We start from the raw sequence: 18,074 nt of genomic DNA, 5'->3' as shown, positions 1-18,074 counted from the left end.
TTCATAAATTCAGAAGATCCCCTTGCATCTGATAGATTCATCAAGACTCTCTGTCTGGTACATGTCGCTTCTCTATAAACATCACCCAAGTATTTAGCATATTGGAGTATCTATGGTATCAGAATGTTGCAGCAGCATTATGAACTTGCATAGCAGCATGTTCCCATGACCCTTACGCCTTACCGCTTGCTGCTATAGCTGCTATGCCGCCGCACCGTCCACCGAGCAACGACTTGAATCGATTCGTTGAGTCTGTTCAATAGCACTTGAATGCATCGGACATCAGTTGATGGTGATAAGTTGTTGCGTAAAGAGTGAAAGACCGTCTTTCCTTTGCACAATCGGCGATCTATACAAAAGCCTACCACTTGGGTGCTCCCATATCTAAAGACTAAAGAGTATAAAGCATTGTACCATTGCTCAGCAATGCCAATTTATTAAATTTTCTCTTTTCAAAAAAGTATCTTTATTCTGTTTGCTGCCCTTCGACAACAATTAACAACCAACAAACGAGAATAAATTTTATAAAGGAAACAAGATGGAATCGGGGGTCTTCTTTTCATTGGGAAAGCATTTAACTCGCAGAAAGTGTAGAACGTTGATCGCGTCAGCATCATCATTTGGCCAGTAATTTGCCGTCGGTGTTTGATTTTTATTTTCCGACGACGACGAAGACGATCTGATCGCGATCTATAATCAATCTTATTGCAGTGCTTTGCTATTATTTTTTTGTTTTTATAGATAAATCGTTTAAGTCTTCGTATGTGATCGTGTGATCGCGAAAAGATACATCTGCGACGTCTATTTTGAGTGATATCCGACGACAAATTTATCATCACAATTTGAACAGTGGCGTACGAAGAAGATACTATCGGAATTTTTGTCATCATAAGCAACAATCGTGCAATTGTTATTTTTAAAAGTTGCCTCGCGTTCAGTTTTAGTGACTCATTTTTATTAACCGACCCGAACAAGAAATTGGCGAGAATTCGCCAGAATTCCGCGATATATTTATAAAATTTTTTAACTGCCGACAGCCAAACAAGCATATTATGTATGTTTGCATACGAAAGGAACGCGTGTCTTGTCTAGAAGTGGCTGAATTGTGAATTAAAAATATCCAGCAGGGGGCGTCTCTGCGTGGGTGTTGGACTGATAGTTTAAATTAATTACGCGGGTGCTGTAGCCTCAAGCTGTTTGTGTATTTTTTAATAAATTAGCTTGTTAACACTTAAATTTAGCCATAAGCTGTGAATATGGTAGCATCTGGATTGTGTTGAATCGTAGAATCTTTTTCTTTTTTAATTAAAAATTTGTCTGTTATCTATCTGTGTTTATACAATGCGCGATTTGCTATGGTGTATGTATGTGTATTCGCGTTGATAAGCCATTTGTTTGAATTACCTGTCCTCTTAGTTGGCAAAGTGGGTTATAATCATAGAATGTTTGAATAGTAGCAGATATTCCAGTTAAATAGAGATACAATATCTTTCTGGGCTCAAACAAAACGCATACCTTTTGAAACAAATAAAAAAAAACAAACATCTTTATGATGATTAAAGCAGCTTTTTATATTCGCGACCTTGACTCGATGTGGCTCTATCATCCTTTTGTAAAGTGGTGAAGATTGTGATTTTTTTTTTTCAATTTTTTGTTTCAATTTATAATTTGATCGTTTCGGGAACACGGAATATGACCCGCAAATGGGACAGAGAAATGATCCTTTCCGGTATTTTACTTGTGCTGATCTTTATCAGGCACACAGTCGTCGGTACATATGCTGACGACGATTATAAACCAAGATGGTCGTACGGAATAAATCAGCACCAGCAATCCATTCATCAGCAACAGCAGCAGCAGCAACATCAGCATTCACGAACCGCTCAGCAAGCAATCTCGTTTCCTCATCACCAACATCGGCATCATCACGATGACTACATGCACAAGAATAATCGTGAGATGCACATAAAATCGCAGCACTCGCATTTTTACCTTGACAGGGATTACCGGCCTGCTGCCAGCATAAAACCTACAACAACAACCAAAACCCCAACAACTTCATCGTGGAAATGGAGCTCTGCCACGGCAGCCAATTTCAAATTGCCCGAATTGACACATATAAACTATCAAGGTGGCAATGAAACCGATGATGGCACAATGGTCAAAAACAGGCTTGACGCTGACAGCGAAAGGCATCGCCAGCAATGGAGTGCAAATAATAAGCGAACTTTTAGTTGGCCGTATCATGTTAAATTGAACAATGATGATGCGCCCACGATCACTTCCAAAGCAGAGCATAATCTGAGATCGTCTGGGTCTCATTACAATAGTCATTCTCATAATGAACAAAAGCCAGACCAGAACAGTCAAAAAAGCTTGGTGGAAAAATCTTCTAGGATTGATGCTGTTGATCCCGGGAAGATAAGTCATGAAGATCAGGGGTTCAAGAGCAAGGCTGATTACGATGAGGATTATGACGAAAACGATTACTACGAAGAAGTTGATGAGAATGGAAATATGATTGAAGAACGACGGGCAGATGGTGAGACTGAAGATGTAGTATTATCTGAGCAGAGGAGTGAAGAAATAAACAGCCGAAAAGAAGCGCTCAAGAGCGAGGAAGAGGCTGAAAAAAATATCAGAGACAAAAACGACAGGCAAGATGTTGAAGATGATTACAGTTCTGTAAGTGCGTTTTTGTTTTGCTTTACATTATTTTTTACATTATAATTTCAATGACTATCCGGATTGTGTCTGTAGATGGAAATTATTATATCTCAGTGTAACATTAAAACATGTTGTATGGGAACGGATTGTATGTTTATGCTGATGCAATTCAGTGAAGATATTATCAAGTAAAATCCAAAGAAAAATTTAAAAAAATATTAACTGCGCTTTTACGAGTGCAATAAAGTGCAAAACGATTTTAAACTTTATTTCACTCACAATAAAGTCCAAATCTTAAAAGAAATAATGTAATAAAACACATCACGTCCAATGTTTGGGTTTTTAATTCTACTCAAGCAACTTCGTGTCGCTCTGTCTCGTAATCGCCTGGCAAGGAACTATGTATGTCAACAATTTTCTGTAGGTATTGAAAGTTTTAACCCTTTTTGCAGCAGATGGATTCAGAAAGTTTATTGCATTTTTAAGAGTGAAGCAAATTCCATTGCATTATATTATTAATCAATAAGCACTCTTTATTATACGAGTGTTTGGGATTATTTATTGACACAAAAGTTTGTAGGTACTTTGTTAATTGACCGAGAGCCAACAAAAAATTTTGAGTGTGTGGAGGTATAACCAAAATGTGATAATTAAAAGACTTTTTTTTTTTAAAGTACCAATTGTTTAATGAAATCATAAACGTTCCAAAAATACTTAGGGAGAATAGCCCTAGTTTGGAGAAAGATTTTGATTGTTTTTTTTTTTTTATAAATAATATGTTTTAGTTGACGTATTTGCTTAACAATCGATGTTAAGGTAGAAAAAGTGTTTTTTAATTTCTCGAGCTTATGAAGTCTAATTAAAAAAAAAGAAAAATAAGTTAAATGATTCCTTTTATAATAGGACTTAATTATTGAAATAATTATTCCAAGAAACTTTCAAAGTGTGTGTCTTGTTGAGTAGGCACACATAGAAATTCAAGAAAAAGAACATGTCAGATTAAATTCTTCTCATCAAACATATTATGCTACAATAAAGCATTTCATTTTGTTATTTATAACTAATGTAGCCAGGACAATACCAAGTCGGCAAAACTTAATTTAGATGTGCTGTATATTATTTATAAGAAAATATTGAAAAGTGTATAAAATAAAGCTCAATAAAGTTTCTACTACTACTAGAAACAAAAACTTTGCATATTCTTGAGATGCACAAGGCCGATTTGGCCCACTGTTGTTGCTGCTATTGCTTGAAATTTGGTACAGAAATTTTTTTAGCTATAAAAATAAAAAATTACAGTTCAAATTTGACTCATTTTGCATATCGATTAATATGCATAAAAAGAAGTTGGTAAACGCTTTTGCTTGAAAAATTGTTAAGTATGAATTTTTTTTATCAACATTTTGTGCATATCAAAACTAATTTATACTTTATTATTCCTAAGTACCTACAAGTTCTTACTCTTTTGTATGCCGTTATACATAAGTAGGTACTTTTGTCACACTAGTTAATAAATTTTTCTTGTTTGAGTTTTGAGATATTCAAAAAGTGATTTAAAGTGCAGATTCATGCTCACACAGATCATGTAAATCAAATAAATAATAAATCAGGTCAAAAATAATAAAAGAATCACACACATGCGACAGCAAAACAAAAACAATAAATAACATTGCACAATATAAAAAGCCATAAAATCACTTCCAAACTGATTTAAACTTTCTTTTGATTTCGTGATGAGCTTTAACTTAAAGCAGATAGCAATATACACAAATGTTTATATTGATATTGATAAATAAACAATTAATCAACTGTCAAATGATAATAAAATAACATACATTGTATGGGCATGGGCATGGGCATTAGGCAGGGTCTTGTTATTTATGCTGTTGAAAGATTTTGATTGACAATTATTCAACCAGGCAGAGCTCACGAAATGAATTAAGATCGAAGAAGAAAATCAAAACAAAAACAAAAAAAAACTTACGAAATAACAAGGTTTTACCATTTATTGGTTTCGAAATTATTGTATTTATTAAAATAAATCTAATTTGATTAATTTGATTTTAGTTAAATTAGTTTTCAGGAAGTTGTTTAAGATTTATGTGTTTGACTATATATAATGGCTTAATGGGACAGCAAAAATTCATTCTAATATAGAGAAATAAGTAGACAGGTTCCTCTGCTGGAAAAATGTGTTTTATGATAGTTAAAATATCAAAACTATATTTTTATTATAAGGATGATATTATATTTAAATATCAATTTTTTGAGATTTTTTTAAAATTTAGTCAATATAGATATTTGCAATGGGTTTTGATTGAAAAATCTAATGGTATTAGAAATTTGGTCTAAAAACATTGTTAAATATTTTATCTCCTTCAGGGGCTTTATACAAAATTCATCAGTTTCAGATATTCAAAAAGAAAGACCATTTTTATAGATATTTTTTTTTTTTGTTTCTGTTACGAACTAAAACTAGAAGTTATTGATATTGATTTAAAAAGACAAATATATGCACAGGCTCACATATTGTTAAAACATTAAATTTAAAACTAAAAATGGGTTTCTACTTTGAGTGCTTTCTCGCATCGCTTACTTTAGTAGACACATCATCACTCTAAACCAAAGAGACGGTAGAATATGCAAAAATTAGAACTATTCCAAATGCTTGCAACAGAATCATTATAGTACAGACCAGATATACAGTTTTTCTGTACTTAAAATAAAAATGCTACGCGCCACGGAAAAATCGAAAATAAATGTAAACACTGAATATGCGCTAGCGTTTCCACTACGCACAATTGCGGATGAAATTGCAAGAAAAACTGAAAGTCGTGTGGAATTAAAAAATAAATACCAAAAACTAAAAAGTAAATATAAAACCAAAACTAACAAGCGCCACATCAGGAACAGATACAAATTTAATTTTAGACACGAAAAAGTGGTTTTTGTCATGGCGACTCTTGGAAAGTTTTGCAATAGACCAAAGGAACTTCATAAAAGCCTAGTATCAGTATTACGTTGATGCGAAAAATACGATAGAAAAATCGTTGAGACAATAAAATTATTCTATGTTTTTGGTATATTTTAGTTTAATTTTAATTCGGAGTATGAATTTTTTGGCAGTTTAAACAACCTGATAAATTATTTTTGTATCGAAATAGCGTTTTTAAACGTTTTTTTTAAACGTAAATGCTTTAAAGGTTAATAAACACATTGGAAGATGTCCCACCCGTAATGATGAAAATGCCCCTAGAAAGTTAAAATTTTTGTTAATGGCAAAGGTAGTATGAATTTTTTGGCAGTTTAAACAACCTGATAAATTATTTTTGTATCGAAATAGCGTTTTTAAACGTTTTTTTTTAAACGTAAATGCTTTAAAGTTTAATAAACACATTGGAAGATGTCCCACCCGTAATGATGAAAATGCCCCTAGAAAGTTAAAATTTTTGTTAATGGCAAAGGTAGTTTAAGTATTTGGAACATTTGGATATGGTGATGCATATGTACCTAAAAAATCGAATTTCTTCTTGAGATTTATAAAGCATCACAGTCACAGCATTAACGCGACTGCTTTCGAGTTCTGAGGTGTGCACTGAAATTTCACTAACTGATGCCAAACTACAAGAAGGATCATATATCTGCAGTTCTTTATACAATAATTGAAGCTTGAAAACTTAAACAAAAGCACTAGCACCCTAGTTCCCTAGTCATGCATTTTATAAATATGAAAAATTACACCCTATTTTAACATACCTAGTTTAGCTGTGTTTATGATCAAATTGTATATTGAACTATGATAGATAAAAGTTTTAGTTCTAAAATAAACTTTCATCAACAAATATCTTTTAAAACGAAAAACCTCAAATATCAGGTAAAGAAAGTTCGACATCCAATCCAAACAATACGAACAATAATAAATTATTAATGGAACATCAGTTCCATCAGTCTTCACGGACATAATGTTTTCCATATTTGTGTATTCACTATCACTATATGTTCATAGTTCATCGTTTGAAATCATAAACACCTCGAACAGCTTGCAATGCATTATACCATTGAGAGTTCATGTCGATGCTACCACATATGACTTCCCTAAACACAAATATCCATATGTAAACAAAAAATGACTATTTGCGTTTAATAATATTTGCATTCATGCCGCGCCGCGTTACCAGCCGTGTAACAGTAAATATCTAACACGAGGTGCTAAACCAATCATTAAGTGCGAACCGATCCAAGTGATTAGAAGTCTAATTGGTTGCGACAATTACACCAATTCATCGGCATTCATTGTTATCTATATCTCATTTGAATATTCATACTGCATAATGCAACAGGGGTAAAGTTTTTCCTATTTGGTATTCAAATTGGAAAAATTAACGAGTAGTTTGAGTTGGAACGGGCACACTTTGGATTTCATTCACCATCACCATTCACCACATCGCCATTCACCATTGAAATTTAAACGTGTGTATTGAAGAATAATGTTTGTTTTTTGTTTTTCTTTTTTCTCTTTTAATAATGGAAGAGTTTAAGAACGCAACGTCTGCAGTCTGCACAAACAACTATCAGACACCTATCAGGGGTCTTGGTTTATGCATTGGCATTGGCATGAGACGAATGTTGCATCCGCCATTGAACAAACGTGTGTCCTATTATTAGATGTATGCGGTTCAACGCATATTACAATCCGTCGATATTTTAGTGAAAAGTTTTCAACTATGTCTATAAAAAATATAGAAATGAGTTTTACTTAATGTCTTGGAATGACATGTCCTGTTTCTGGGACATTCCAGTTATAAAATTACAAAAAAAAAAATTTTTTCATCATTGCCTTAAGAACAAGGTAGAGAAAAACTCACTCTTGCGGAATATTGACAAAAATGTTACGCATACACCACAGTGAACTTTTTTAGTTTCAACGTTATTAAACTGAGAAAGAAGTTTATAATGGTTGATCAATTACAGAACATTAAAATTAAATTGTTTTTTATCGATATAATTGGTCACAGGAATATTTTAAACACGGTTTCGCTATAAAATGCCCATGAAAGAACTTAAACAATATTCCAAATGTACAATTAATAAAACCAGTTTTAATTTGTTGACCTCACTGGCATTCAAAACTAAAATACTTGTGCTAATTTATTAACATGGATATAACATATCGCACCCAACTGTTTCACAATAAATTCTTTAAAACAGTAAAACATATGTTGAACTGGCTTATCCCTTAGTTTTTAAGTTCGCTTACTTTCTGTTTTGTTTAAAGCAACAATATTATTTATAAATCAGTTTTGCTCGTTGATACGTATAAAGATTTAAGATTTTATTGTCAATTTTTCTAACAAATTTTAGTTACAAAATACCTACGTAACAAGTTTTTAATAACGTGCAATTTTCAAAAAACAATTTTACATTTTTCAAAATTTTGAAAGTCGTGTGTACTTCATATTTCTCCTAAGTACTTCATTGCCCTGGAAAAAGAGGAAGTAGAAGTATTTTTCAAGAACTTAGTCGTAAACGAAGTAAATTAGTTGTTTCAGTAGCAGCGTGCTTGGACAGTACTCGCAAAAACTTGAACAGTCCTTAATTAAATACTGTAACTACCCTTTCATCATAGCAGAAATTTGAATTTTCTTTAAAATCATTTTTTAGTTACGAAAATTCATTATTGGTTTCACTTCCTTTTTCGAATTTGCTATAATGAAATATAAAACACACTACTGCATTTTCCCGTTCCACGTTCTGTTCTCATTATCAATAATGTTATAATTAATCTTGCAAACAAAGCTATTCTGTTAATTTTGAATTTTGTGGAATAAAAATGATTAATTTATGTAGGTACCATTTTTTTCGCCAGAGGTTAAACTGATCCACTGCTGATTAATTTAGTTTTTGGTGGAAAAAACTCGACTTCAAATATTTACTTCTTCACCACAATAAATATTTAGCAAGAAGTCATTCTCCACCACCAACGAGAGCCTCTTATAAAGCTAATCAAAGAATCGAAGAGAAATTCAAATATTTACAAAGCTGAGTTGAAGCTCTTTCAAGAGGCATTTGACGGAAATTCACAAATTTACTTTTTGTTTTTATTGCAAAAAGTGTTTGTTTACCCTTTTGAAAAGTTATTTCTTGACCTTGTATATTATTCCATTTTTTGAATTAGCATTAATCCAGATAAGATATTGGTAGAAGATTACCTCGTGTATAGGTTATCAAGCAAAAATAGTCCGACCTATCCCAATATTCTATAATCTTATCTGTCATTTGCTTTATTGAAACGTGTAATTTACCCGTTTTCTATATATGTTGTGTGACAGTGACTGTTGATCTCATATTATTATTTTATTGAGTCATTATTGCTTAAATTGAGTTCATTTTTTGCGTTGTTTTTAATTCAAATAATTTAATTTGACACAAAAATAGAAAATAAATTTGAAAAGTCGCAGAACCAAATTGATGTGTGAATTATTTAATTTGAAACATTTTACAATAATTTTGCTCAATTCAGCTGTATCAATAGTCATAGGGCACGTTCAGGAAATATTAGGGACTAGATATTTAGGCAACGTCATTTTCTGAACGGAAATTTGAGTAAATTCCCTAAATTAGTTTGGGTGTGATATTATTGTCACACCAATAAAATTTCCAATAAAATTAACTAAATTGGAAGGATTTTTTTTGACAGTTGACAGTTCAACGACGATTTGAATGCAATTCTGGAATGGTACAATAGGTGCGGTCTTGTCCTTAACCCCTCGAAAACGAAGTGCCTTGTCATCTCTAAGAAGACGCTTGATTTAACATACTTTCCTACAGTGCTTTTGAATAATATTCCCGTGGAGTTTGTTCATAAGGCGAAAAACTTTGGAGTTTGTTTTAATCGGACTTTAACTTGGAATGACCATATAAATGCTGCAGTAGGGAAGGCGTATGGTGCTTTAAGAACATTATTCGTCACAAAAAAGTTTACGCCCATAGATGTGAAGTTTATTGCAGTTTGGGCTCCGTGTCTCTAAATAAACTCAACGTTGTGTTCAACAATATTTCTCGTTACGTCTTTGGACTGCAAAGATATGACCATGTTTCCAACTACAGTAAAAGCTTGTATGGCATGAATTTGTTGTTTAAAATCATTCATTACAAGCAACCACCTGGGCTCTTCAACAATATTCAGTTTTTGTCATCAAATAGAACCAACATTATATCTCTATTCCTCGATTTACCTGTCTTACATCTGAGCGACAGTTCTTTATTGGCGCGGCTAGTGTTTGGAATTTGCTTCCACGCGAATTAAGAAGAACAGAAAATCTGAAAATATTTCAGACGAAGTTAAATAAGTACTTTACAACTTATTAAGTTGAACCAGTTTATGTTGCAAATCATTAAAATTGTACCTTTTTATGTTCTCAAATCAATTAAATTCATATTTTGCTTTTGCTTTTCTCTTCTCTCTTTTCTATATTTCTCTCTCTCTCTCTCTTTCTATTTTCTCTTTTACTATTGCTTTTTTTCTAAATTTTGATTTATTTTTTTAATAATAATGTTAATTAAATTGTATAATTTTCCAATTCACAAGGCTTAATTAACTAAAAGATGTATAATCTTAATATTAAGTTATATTTTAATTCGTTAAATACAAAATACAAAAATACAATCAGAGACCGAGAAATTACCTAAATATTTAGCCCCTAACGTTTCTGAACCTGCCCATAGTTATATGATTTTTATATAATATTCTTTATTTGAAACCAAAATTACTTATTAATATTAGTTTATTAATGTTTTGAAAAAAGAAATCACATTGCATTGTACATACTAAATTGCTCAGGGCAGAACGAAGAATAGTAGAGAGTAGAGACCAACACTGATTTATAAAACATGTCTTTAAGCATTACTACATACATAATTCAATACTTATCTTTTTTTTTAAATTCAATTTGATTAATTTTTAATTAATATTTCACAGGAATTTTTGAGAGATGACCCCTTCTCATCAAATGATGACCAAAATCAAACTTTAAGTTTGACAGACATAAAATGGAAAAACTTGGGAACGGCAGCTGCTGTTGCAAGATCCCGTCAGCAATTTCTGAGTTCACGTAAGTAAATAACATTTTTCAATTGCCTCTTGTGTTTGTTCAAAAGTTATTGACAGAATACAATAATAGCCCCGTTCCGTTCTAATCGCGGAGATGGGACATGGGAATGTGTAGTTGTTGTACTAGATGTCTAATCATGAGTAGTTTACCAACTCCAAGGGAACGCGCGTAATTAATTCTTGAAATGAAGGGCCACAATAACTTTCCAATTTTTGGAAGATACCTAAGGCGATATATTCCAAAGAAGAAATGAATATACAAGTATCATATTAAAAATTTTGTTCTCCGACTATTTAATATGAATCCTAAAAGGATTATTTATGTATATGCACCTGCAATCCGTACTAGATCCCACAGCAAAATAACTTCTGAGGTCCGTTAAAAGAACACGCATTTTTTTGTTCGTATAATTCTATATGCAGCTGGCAGAACTCTACGTCTCCAATCAATATTCCATCCACATATATTCTTGCATTGCAAGTAAAGTGTTGATATCGGTTTGAAGACCACATTTAATGTTTTTATTTCTTTCAATAACTACGCATTGGAAACTCACCTTTAATATTCAAAAGTTCTGTGTATCATGTACTTAAATTGTCAAGAATCATAGAATGAACTTAATCATTAGTTGAATGCGTTTAATGGAATGTCGATGGACTAAAACAATGCAAAATAATGCTCAAGAATTCAACAGGAAATCATCAGTCTTGCCAGCTCTTTGGTCACCAAGTAATAATTATTATTACTCCTTTGTTGCCTGGCATCTGCATTACGCTTCTGCACTCACGCAACGCTAATGTAACCTCGTGAGCTTGTGCCGCAAAACAAATACAAAAAAAAAAAAAAACAACAAATGTGTACAAGCAAACAACATAAGTGATGTATCTTCATGCACACACAGACTGGACATTATATTTATAATAACACGTCTTGGGGGCTTGAGGCCAACAATGAAATGTCTTCATTTAATTACCGTGCCTAATAACTCATTTTTTTTGTGGTTTATTTCTGGCTACCGTGCACGCCTCCAAAAATCCACAGCCAGACACACACACACAACAATGCCAATGCAACAGTGCATCCGATCGATTAGCCATCCATTATTTTTTCCATACCCGTTATTTACATACGTCTGTTGCATGCATCAAGACTCAAAGATGCAATTGCCTTACTCAGTAAATCATGCGGATAATATGGAAATAATGGGTCTTGTGGGTCTTGCCAATGTGAAACGTACATCTACGAGTTATTCTTCCTTGTATCTATTGACGACATCTGCTCACGCCCCGTGTAATAATTTTACGATCGATAATAACTTTACTTCTTTTATTCTGGGTGGTAATCGTATATCCGTATATCTGGTACTGGTAAATGTGTTTGACCAAGCCAAATAAATTTCTCTGAACAATATTGGTGAAATATTTTTTTTTCTTACGTTTTTTTGTCGCTTAGGGTGGCCATTTGGTTATAACCTGCTATAGCCTGCTATAAGGCCGCTTTTGGGATCTATGTATTTAGATAGTTATTTCATTGTGCTCGGTACCATCATGATTATAGCTTACATCGATAAATTGCAACCAGAAAGATGTTTTCGACTACAAACAAACGGCAGCAATGCAAATTGTAACCATGCTGGTATCCAAAAATGCATATTTCTTCTCGTTGAAATTCAACTTGGAGGAAAATGTTTCAATTTCATTTAAGTAGGAGTCAATAAAGCGTAAAAACGGTTGATAAAATTCGAACATACAAAGACTTTGATTATTTTTTTTGTAAGAAATGTTTGTTGTTATACCTTTAATAGAAAATCATATTTTTACGATCACATTCACAACTCTTGACATTAATAATAATAAAATCTGATTATACTTGAATGTAAATAGACACTTTGTTCCACTTATATGTACCAGAACTGTGGAAAAGACTAAAATAGTTTAATGGTTCGTTCATAAAATAAAAATATGTTCAAAGAAATAATCCAAACATTTTGTTGCCCTACCTTTTGGTTTTGAAGGATGAGTTTCAAAATCTGATTTTAAAAAGAAACAACATTTTAACATCTCAGCAGGAATCGAACTAAAAATTTTGAAAAATGTAAAATTGTTTTTTGAAATTTGCACGTTGTTAAAAACTTGTTATTGCTGTTTAAAAAAATGCCGAAATATAATGAAGTTAGAACAATATATATACTTAGATTCAAGTAAAATAAGGGATAAACCAGCCCAAAATATGTTTTAACTCTTTAATAAATTCTTATTGCGAAACAGTTGGCTGCGATATGTTATATCCACGTAAACAAATCGGCATAAACATTATGGTTTTGAATACCGGTGAGGTCAGTAAATTAAAACTGGTTTAATAAATTGCACATTTGGAATATTGTTTTAGATCTTTCATGGACATTTTAAAGTAAAACCATGTCTAAAATATTCCCGTGACCAATTATATCAATAAAAAATAATTAAATTTGAATGTTCCGTAATTGATCAACAATATCTACTTTTTTCTCAGTTGAAACAAGTTGAAACAAAAAAGTTCACTGTGGTGTATACGTAATATTTTTTTTTTTTTTTTCATAGAAATAATTATAATAAATGAAATGTTTCTACCGTTCGCCAAACAATAATACTGGCTGTTCTGTATAGATTATCGTCTGATCTACAAATAATTTTACTGGTTGTTCAAAATTTATAGTGTGTGGGGCTATTAATTTGGTTCGAACTTTTAAAAAGTGAAAAAAAAAATACAGAAAAAAGAGACCACGTAGAATATTTTTTGTTAAGAGATCATTCATAATATGTCCAAAATTGGCTTTCAAACAATTCAATAATTTTTCATCTTGCAGAAAATTGCAGCACCTATCTAATCTTACAAACAAATTTATACAGCAGAGTTGCAAGTAGGTCACTGCATCCCATACGTTTTAAGGTTTAGTGACCATTCAACAAAAGAAATTTGATTTATTATTATCTTTTTAAAGCATAATCATTTACGGTCACTACGGTGTAGTTATGTGTAAGTTTTTATTTTATTACACTTAATTTGAATAAATTTGTGGTTTGTTTTAGTTTCTTTTTTAGATTGCACGAATTTAAATCTTAATAATTGAAATTTTTCAAACCAATGAATATTCAAAATTGTTTTTTCTTATAATTTTAGCTCAAAACAAAGTCGACGCACACATTCAAAGGCTCAAAGAAGAAGGGAAATGTCGATGGCCACATCCCAAAGTTATTCCACTCATAGACGCTTCAAATCGCTTTATACCACATTGTACCATTTTACATCGTTGTGCTGACGATACGGGATGTTGTGAAGATGACAAAAAAACATGTGTAGCTAAAAAGTCAACATCAGTAGATTTGTATTTTTATGTAAGTACGAATTGTAATAAAAAGTTTAAATTATTATTTACTTATTAAATACGTATTATTTTATAAACAAATGTAGTATTTTTTTCTAATAAAATCTATTTTTTTAACTAGATCATTCCTATTCAAAACAACTCAAAACCCGGCATAGAAGTTCGAAATTTTGATAACCACACTGAATGCCATTGTGTTAATAAAAGCAGGCATCGTCGAACCCCAAGGCATTACAACTATGGTATTCATCTAAATACCCCCAGTGCCAGTCAAAACTGTAGATGTCCTAGCCATTTCCACATCGTTATGGATGGGAGTCAGTGTCGTTGTGATTGTTTCACATGGAATCAAAGTTGCTACGATCTTAAAGAAGGAAATGATCGATTTCCAAATGAAGATCAAAAGTAAGAAAATTGCCTACAAAATAAAAATAAATCTTTAAAATAATTTCTTTACAAATTAAATTTTTTCTAATTCAGATGCATTTCCGAAAACAAATGCCAAAAGCCTACATGTGAACACGGTCATTATAACAAACATAGCGGACGTTGTCCTAGGCTAAGGGCACCACAGCCTCAAAACAATTACAGATAACTACCTACTTAGAGTGCGAAATATCAACCAAAAGCATCTCATTATGAGTAAACATACAAAACATAAATATTTTTGTGTTTATCGATATAATTTTATTTTAAGTGAGGCATTTTTGATTTTGTATTTATTGAGTAAACTTAGTACTTAAAAATTATAATTATTACGTTAAGCTTGTTACATTATATTGATTGTTCATTGGAGAGATATAAAAATCTCATTTGTTTCCTTGCAATATTTTTTACGAGCTTTTTTTATATTAATATAATTTATGTTTAGTTTTTTTTTCTAATTTATAGGCACGTTGTTGTAGTTAAGTATTTAGCCATTGAAAAGATTTATCCTCATCTGTTACTTACATAATCAATATCTTGTATAAACTGTTGCTATAAGGCAGATATCGAAAATAATAATTAAAGAACAAACATAAATTTATTATCAGTTTCATTTATTAAACATAACAGTTTAAGCCTTGAATATGAGCTGTATTTTTTAGTTTCGTTTTTAAAACAATTTTGGAAAATGTATGCTTCCGACATCTAATTTCTTTTTTTCAATTTAAAGAGCGTCGAAGAAAACAAAAATGCTAATATATACTATTAGCAATAAACAGATGAATAATAATACTTGTTTGGCAACATTCTATACTATTTACTATTACTTAATTTTTTATAAATATTTTTTTTTAATAAATAAACTTAAATGTGTATAAAATAAAGCTAGTCAAAGTGACAATAACGACCTAGTTTTTTATGGGTAAATGTTTGTATAATTTGAGTACCTTTTTTAATAAGTAGGGATCCAGAAAATTGTCTCCAAAACCCTAATAAATCCACCACTGGTTAAACAAAAATCCACTTCATTAAAAAAAAAAAACATGCAAGTACTGAGAGGATGGAGTAGGAGTTGATTGTATTACTACAAAGGTGCGCTTCAGCTTACGAGAACATTGTTGATTTTGCGTAGGATGATTGATACTCGTCGATAGACATTCACTGAGCACATATGAACAATTCTTAGCGAAATATTTACAATAAACACAAAGCAAACACACAAAAGATACACATCAATATTGTGGTATTGAAGTAAGTTGAGTTGTTTTGAAGGACTTCGCATGTGCAAAGCACCTTTGTGTCGAATAACATATTCTATCCAATAAGTTGCAGTTTGTTCAGCAGTTAATGGGCGATCTTTAAATATCTGAGATGCCTCTTTAATATTACTAGAGTAGGTGTTATTATACAACACTCCAAAGATAGACTGGCGAAGTATTGATTCGTTAATGTTCTTACTGTCAAGTTGTAAGCCTAACCCTTTTTTCACCAAACGACGAGCACCAGCAAATTGATCGCCAAAGAATGGTATTGCTATCATCGGCACTCCAAAATTGAGTGCTTCTATTCTGCTACCTTTACCACCGTGAGTTATAAAAAGTCTTGTTTTAGGATGGGCTAGGATACTACTTTGCGGAAGCCATTTGCTGGTAAAAATATTTGAAGAATTTTTCACCGGGTTATTTATTTTCCAGATAACTTTTTGAGGAATTGAAGAAAATACTTCATGAAAAATGTTCAAAATGCTTGGCCCAAGTTGTTTTGCTGATACAACTGTTCCAAGGCTAAAGTATATCACCCCATGATCAGCTGAATCCATGAATTCTTGAAGGGCCTATAAAAATACAACTTTGAACAATTTAGGATAAATTTTCTTTTATACTATCATATGTACATACCTTCGGAAGGAGATCGGTGTCCTTAATTTGAATTCCACTTATCTCAATTAAATTTGGTAAATGAGCTTCAAATGGCCCTTCACTAAAATGGTGGTTACATAAAACTAAAGAAACGTTGTTTTGTAAGTCGGTCAAGCTGGGGTAGTTTGATGCAGAAAAGTACTTCCTATTGCAAAATAAATGAAAACTCATTTTGCCTCAGTTTGCAAACACTTTCGATTTTTTTCAACTTTCTTACTGATAAAGCTTGTTCATTAAAAAGTCCACAATCCATCTAAAAACAGTTTCAAAAGCTCCATACATTAGACCTCGAACTCCCACCGCCTGACTTCTAACATACGGTTGTGGAACGTCCATCCATTGATTAGGTTCTCCAATAAACCTTTTGACAAAACTGGTTGCCTGTGTTGTCCAAATCACTACGGTTGGACAGTTAAAATGTGCTGCCAGTCCTAGTTGATAATCGTTGAATAAATAGCCAAGAATAACTAAATCAAATGTATTATTATTCGCTAAGAACGTTTGTAAATATGGATCATCAAACACTTTGCCATTGGCTTCAATTACAGCTATCTGACGAAATATTCCATGTGCTGGAACAGCTTTTTGAGGTTTTCTCAGCGTGATTAATGTCACATTTTTCGAAATAATTTCTTTATCGTCTATTGGCAAAATTGTTACAATAGTAATATTGTGACCTCTTTTGAGTAGACCTCTTATAACACCCTGATACACTAACATGTGTGATCTATGTGTACTTGTAAACAAGCCCAAAATGTTAGCGGATAGTATCTCAGGAATTAGAAGAATTAATAAAATAGAAACACAATTTTTTATAAATAACATTGTTATTGAAAAACCGTTAGAGGAAGAATTTCCGCGCTTCGCGTCTCTGAAGAAATGAAGTTTCTTTCTTTAAGTCATGCGACGCGTCGTCGGTATATACCAGCCAAAGAAATTTGATTAATTGCACGTGAAAAGATTATAAACTGATTGATATTTTCTATTTGTTATCAATTGAATACTTTGGTCATTTTGTGCATTAAGGTTGAGATAAAGTATTCTATTCAAACTCAAAGTTTTGTTTATCCAATTGAAAAAAATGATTTACTTGAATAAAATATGTTAAAAAGTATCAAATGAAAGATATCAGAAGAAGAAGGGGTTGAGTGAAATTTTTGAAATATTTTAGGTTTTTGAAAATTTAATGAGGAATCTTTTGAAAGTTGACGCGTGTTTCGTTTTATAAAAATGAAAAATGTAATTTTAAAAATTTAGTGCTTGTTTTTACTTAAAAATAAAATTTTCAAATGAAACTAGCATGAGAGTTTCTGGGAAATTCTGCATTCAAAATTCACAATTTTCAAAAAACTAAATTTATAAAATAAAAATAATATAAAATAATTATTTACAAATTAATAGCTATTTCTTTAGCATCTTTAAATGCAAGTGAAGGATTTTAAAGGAAATTTTCAATATTTTGCATGTTATATTTTTATACATATACTTGAAAACCATTTTTTAACAAAAAAAAATATCAAAAATAGACCCTAAATAATTTTCAAAAAATTTAATTTTGAACAGAAAAAAAAATACAAAAATCAGCAA

At 31.6% G+C, this 18,074-nt stretch overlaps 2 protein-coding genes across 2 annotated transcripts; one reads left to right on the top strand and one right to left on the bottom strand.

The window, feature by feature from the left end:
* Positions 1-265: 265 nt before the first annotated feature.
* LOC129921174 (uncharacterized) lies at positions 266-15,335 on the top strand. Its single transcript, XM_056002880.1, has 5 exons — positions 266-2,685; positions 10,646-10,778; positions 13,938-14,152; positions 14,264-14,547; positions 14,623-15,335. The coding sequence occupies exons 1-5, from the start codon at positions 1,693-1,695 to the stop codon at positions 14,735-14,737; spliced, it is 1,740 nt and encodes a 579-aa protein (XP_055858855.1). The 5' UTR covers positions 266-1,692; the 3' UTR covers positions 14,738-15,335.
* On the bottom strand, positions 15,333-17,533 carry LOC129921175 (UDP-glucosyltransferase 2-like). Its single transcript, XM_056002881.1, has 3 exons — positions 16,705-17,533; positions 16,467-16,632; positions 15,333-16,402 (listed from the first exon to the last, which is right to left on the bottom strand). The coding sequence occupies exons 1-3, from the start codon at positions 17,310-17,312 to the stop codon at positions 15,668-15,670; spliced, it is 1,509 nt and encodes a 502-aa protein (XP_055858856.1). The 5' UTR covers positions 17,313-17,533; the 3' UTR covers positions 15,333-15,667.
* Between the last annotated feature and the right edge of the window lie 541 nt (positions 17,534-18,074).

This window comes from Episyrphus balteatus, chromosome 1 (assembly GCF_945859705.1).
Source record: "Episyrphus balteatus chromosome 1, idEpiBalt1.1, whole genome shotgun sequence".
Taxonomy (NCBI): Eukaryota; Metazoa; Arthropoda; class Insecta; order Diptera; family Syrphidae; genus Episyrphus; species Episyrphus balteatus.
Note: the sequence above shows the minus strand (reverse complement) of the source record. Positions and strands in the feature narration are given on the sequence as shown.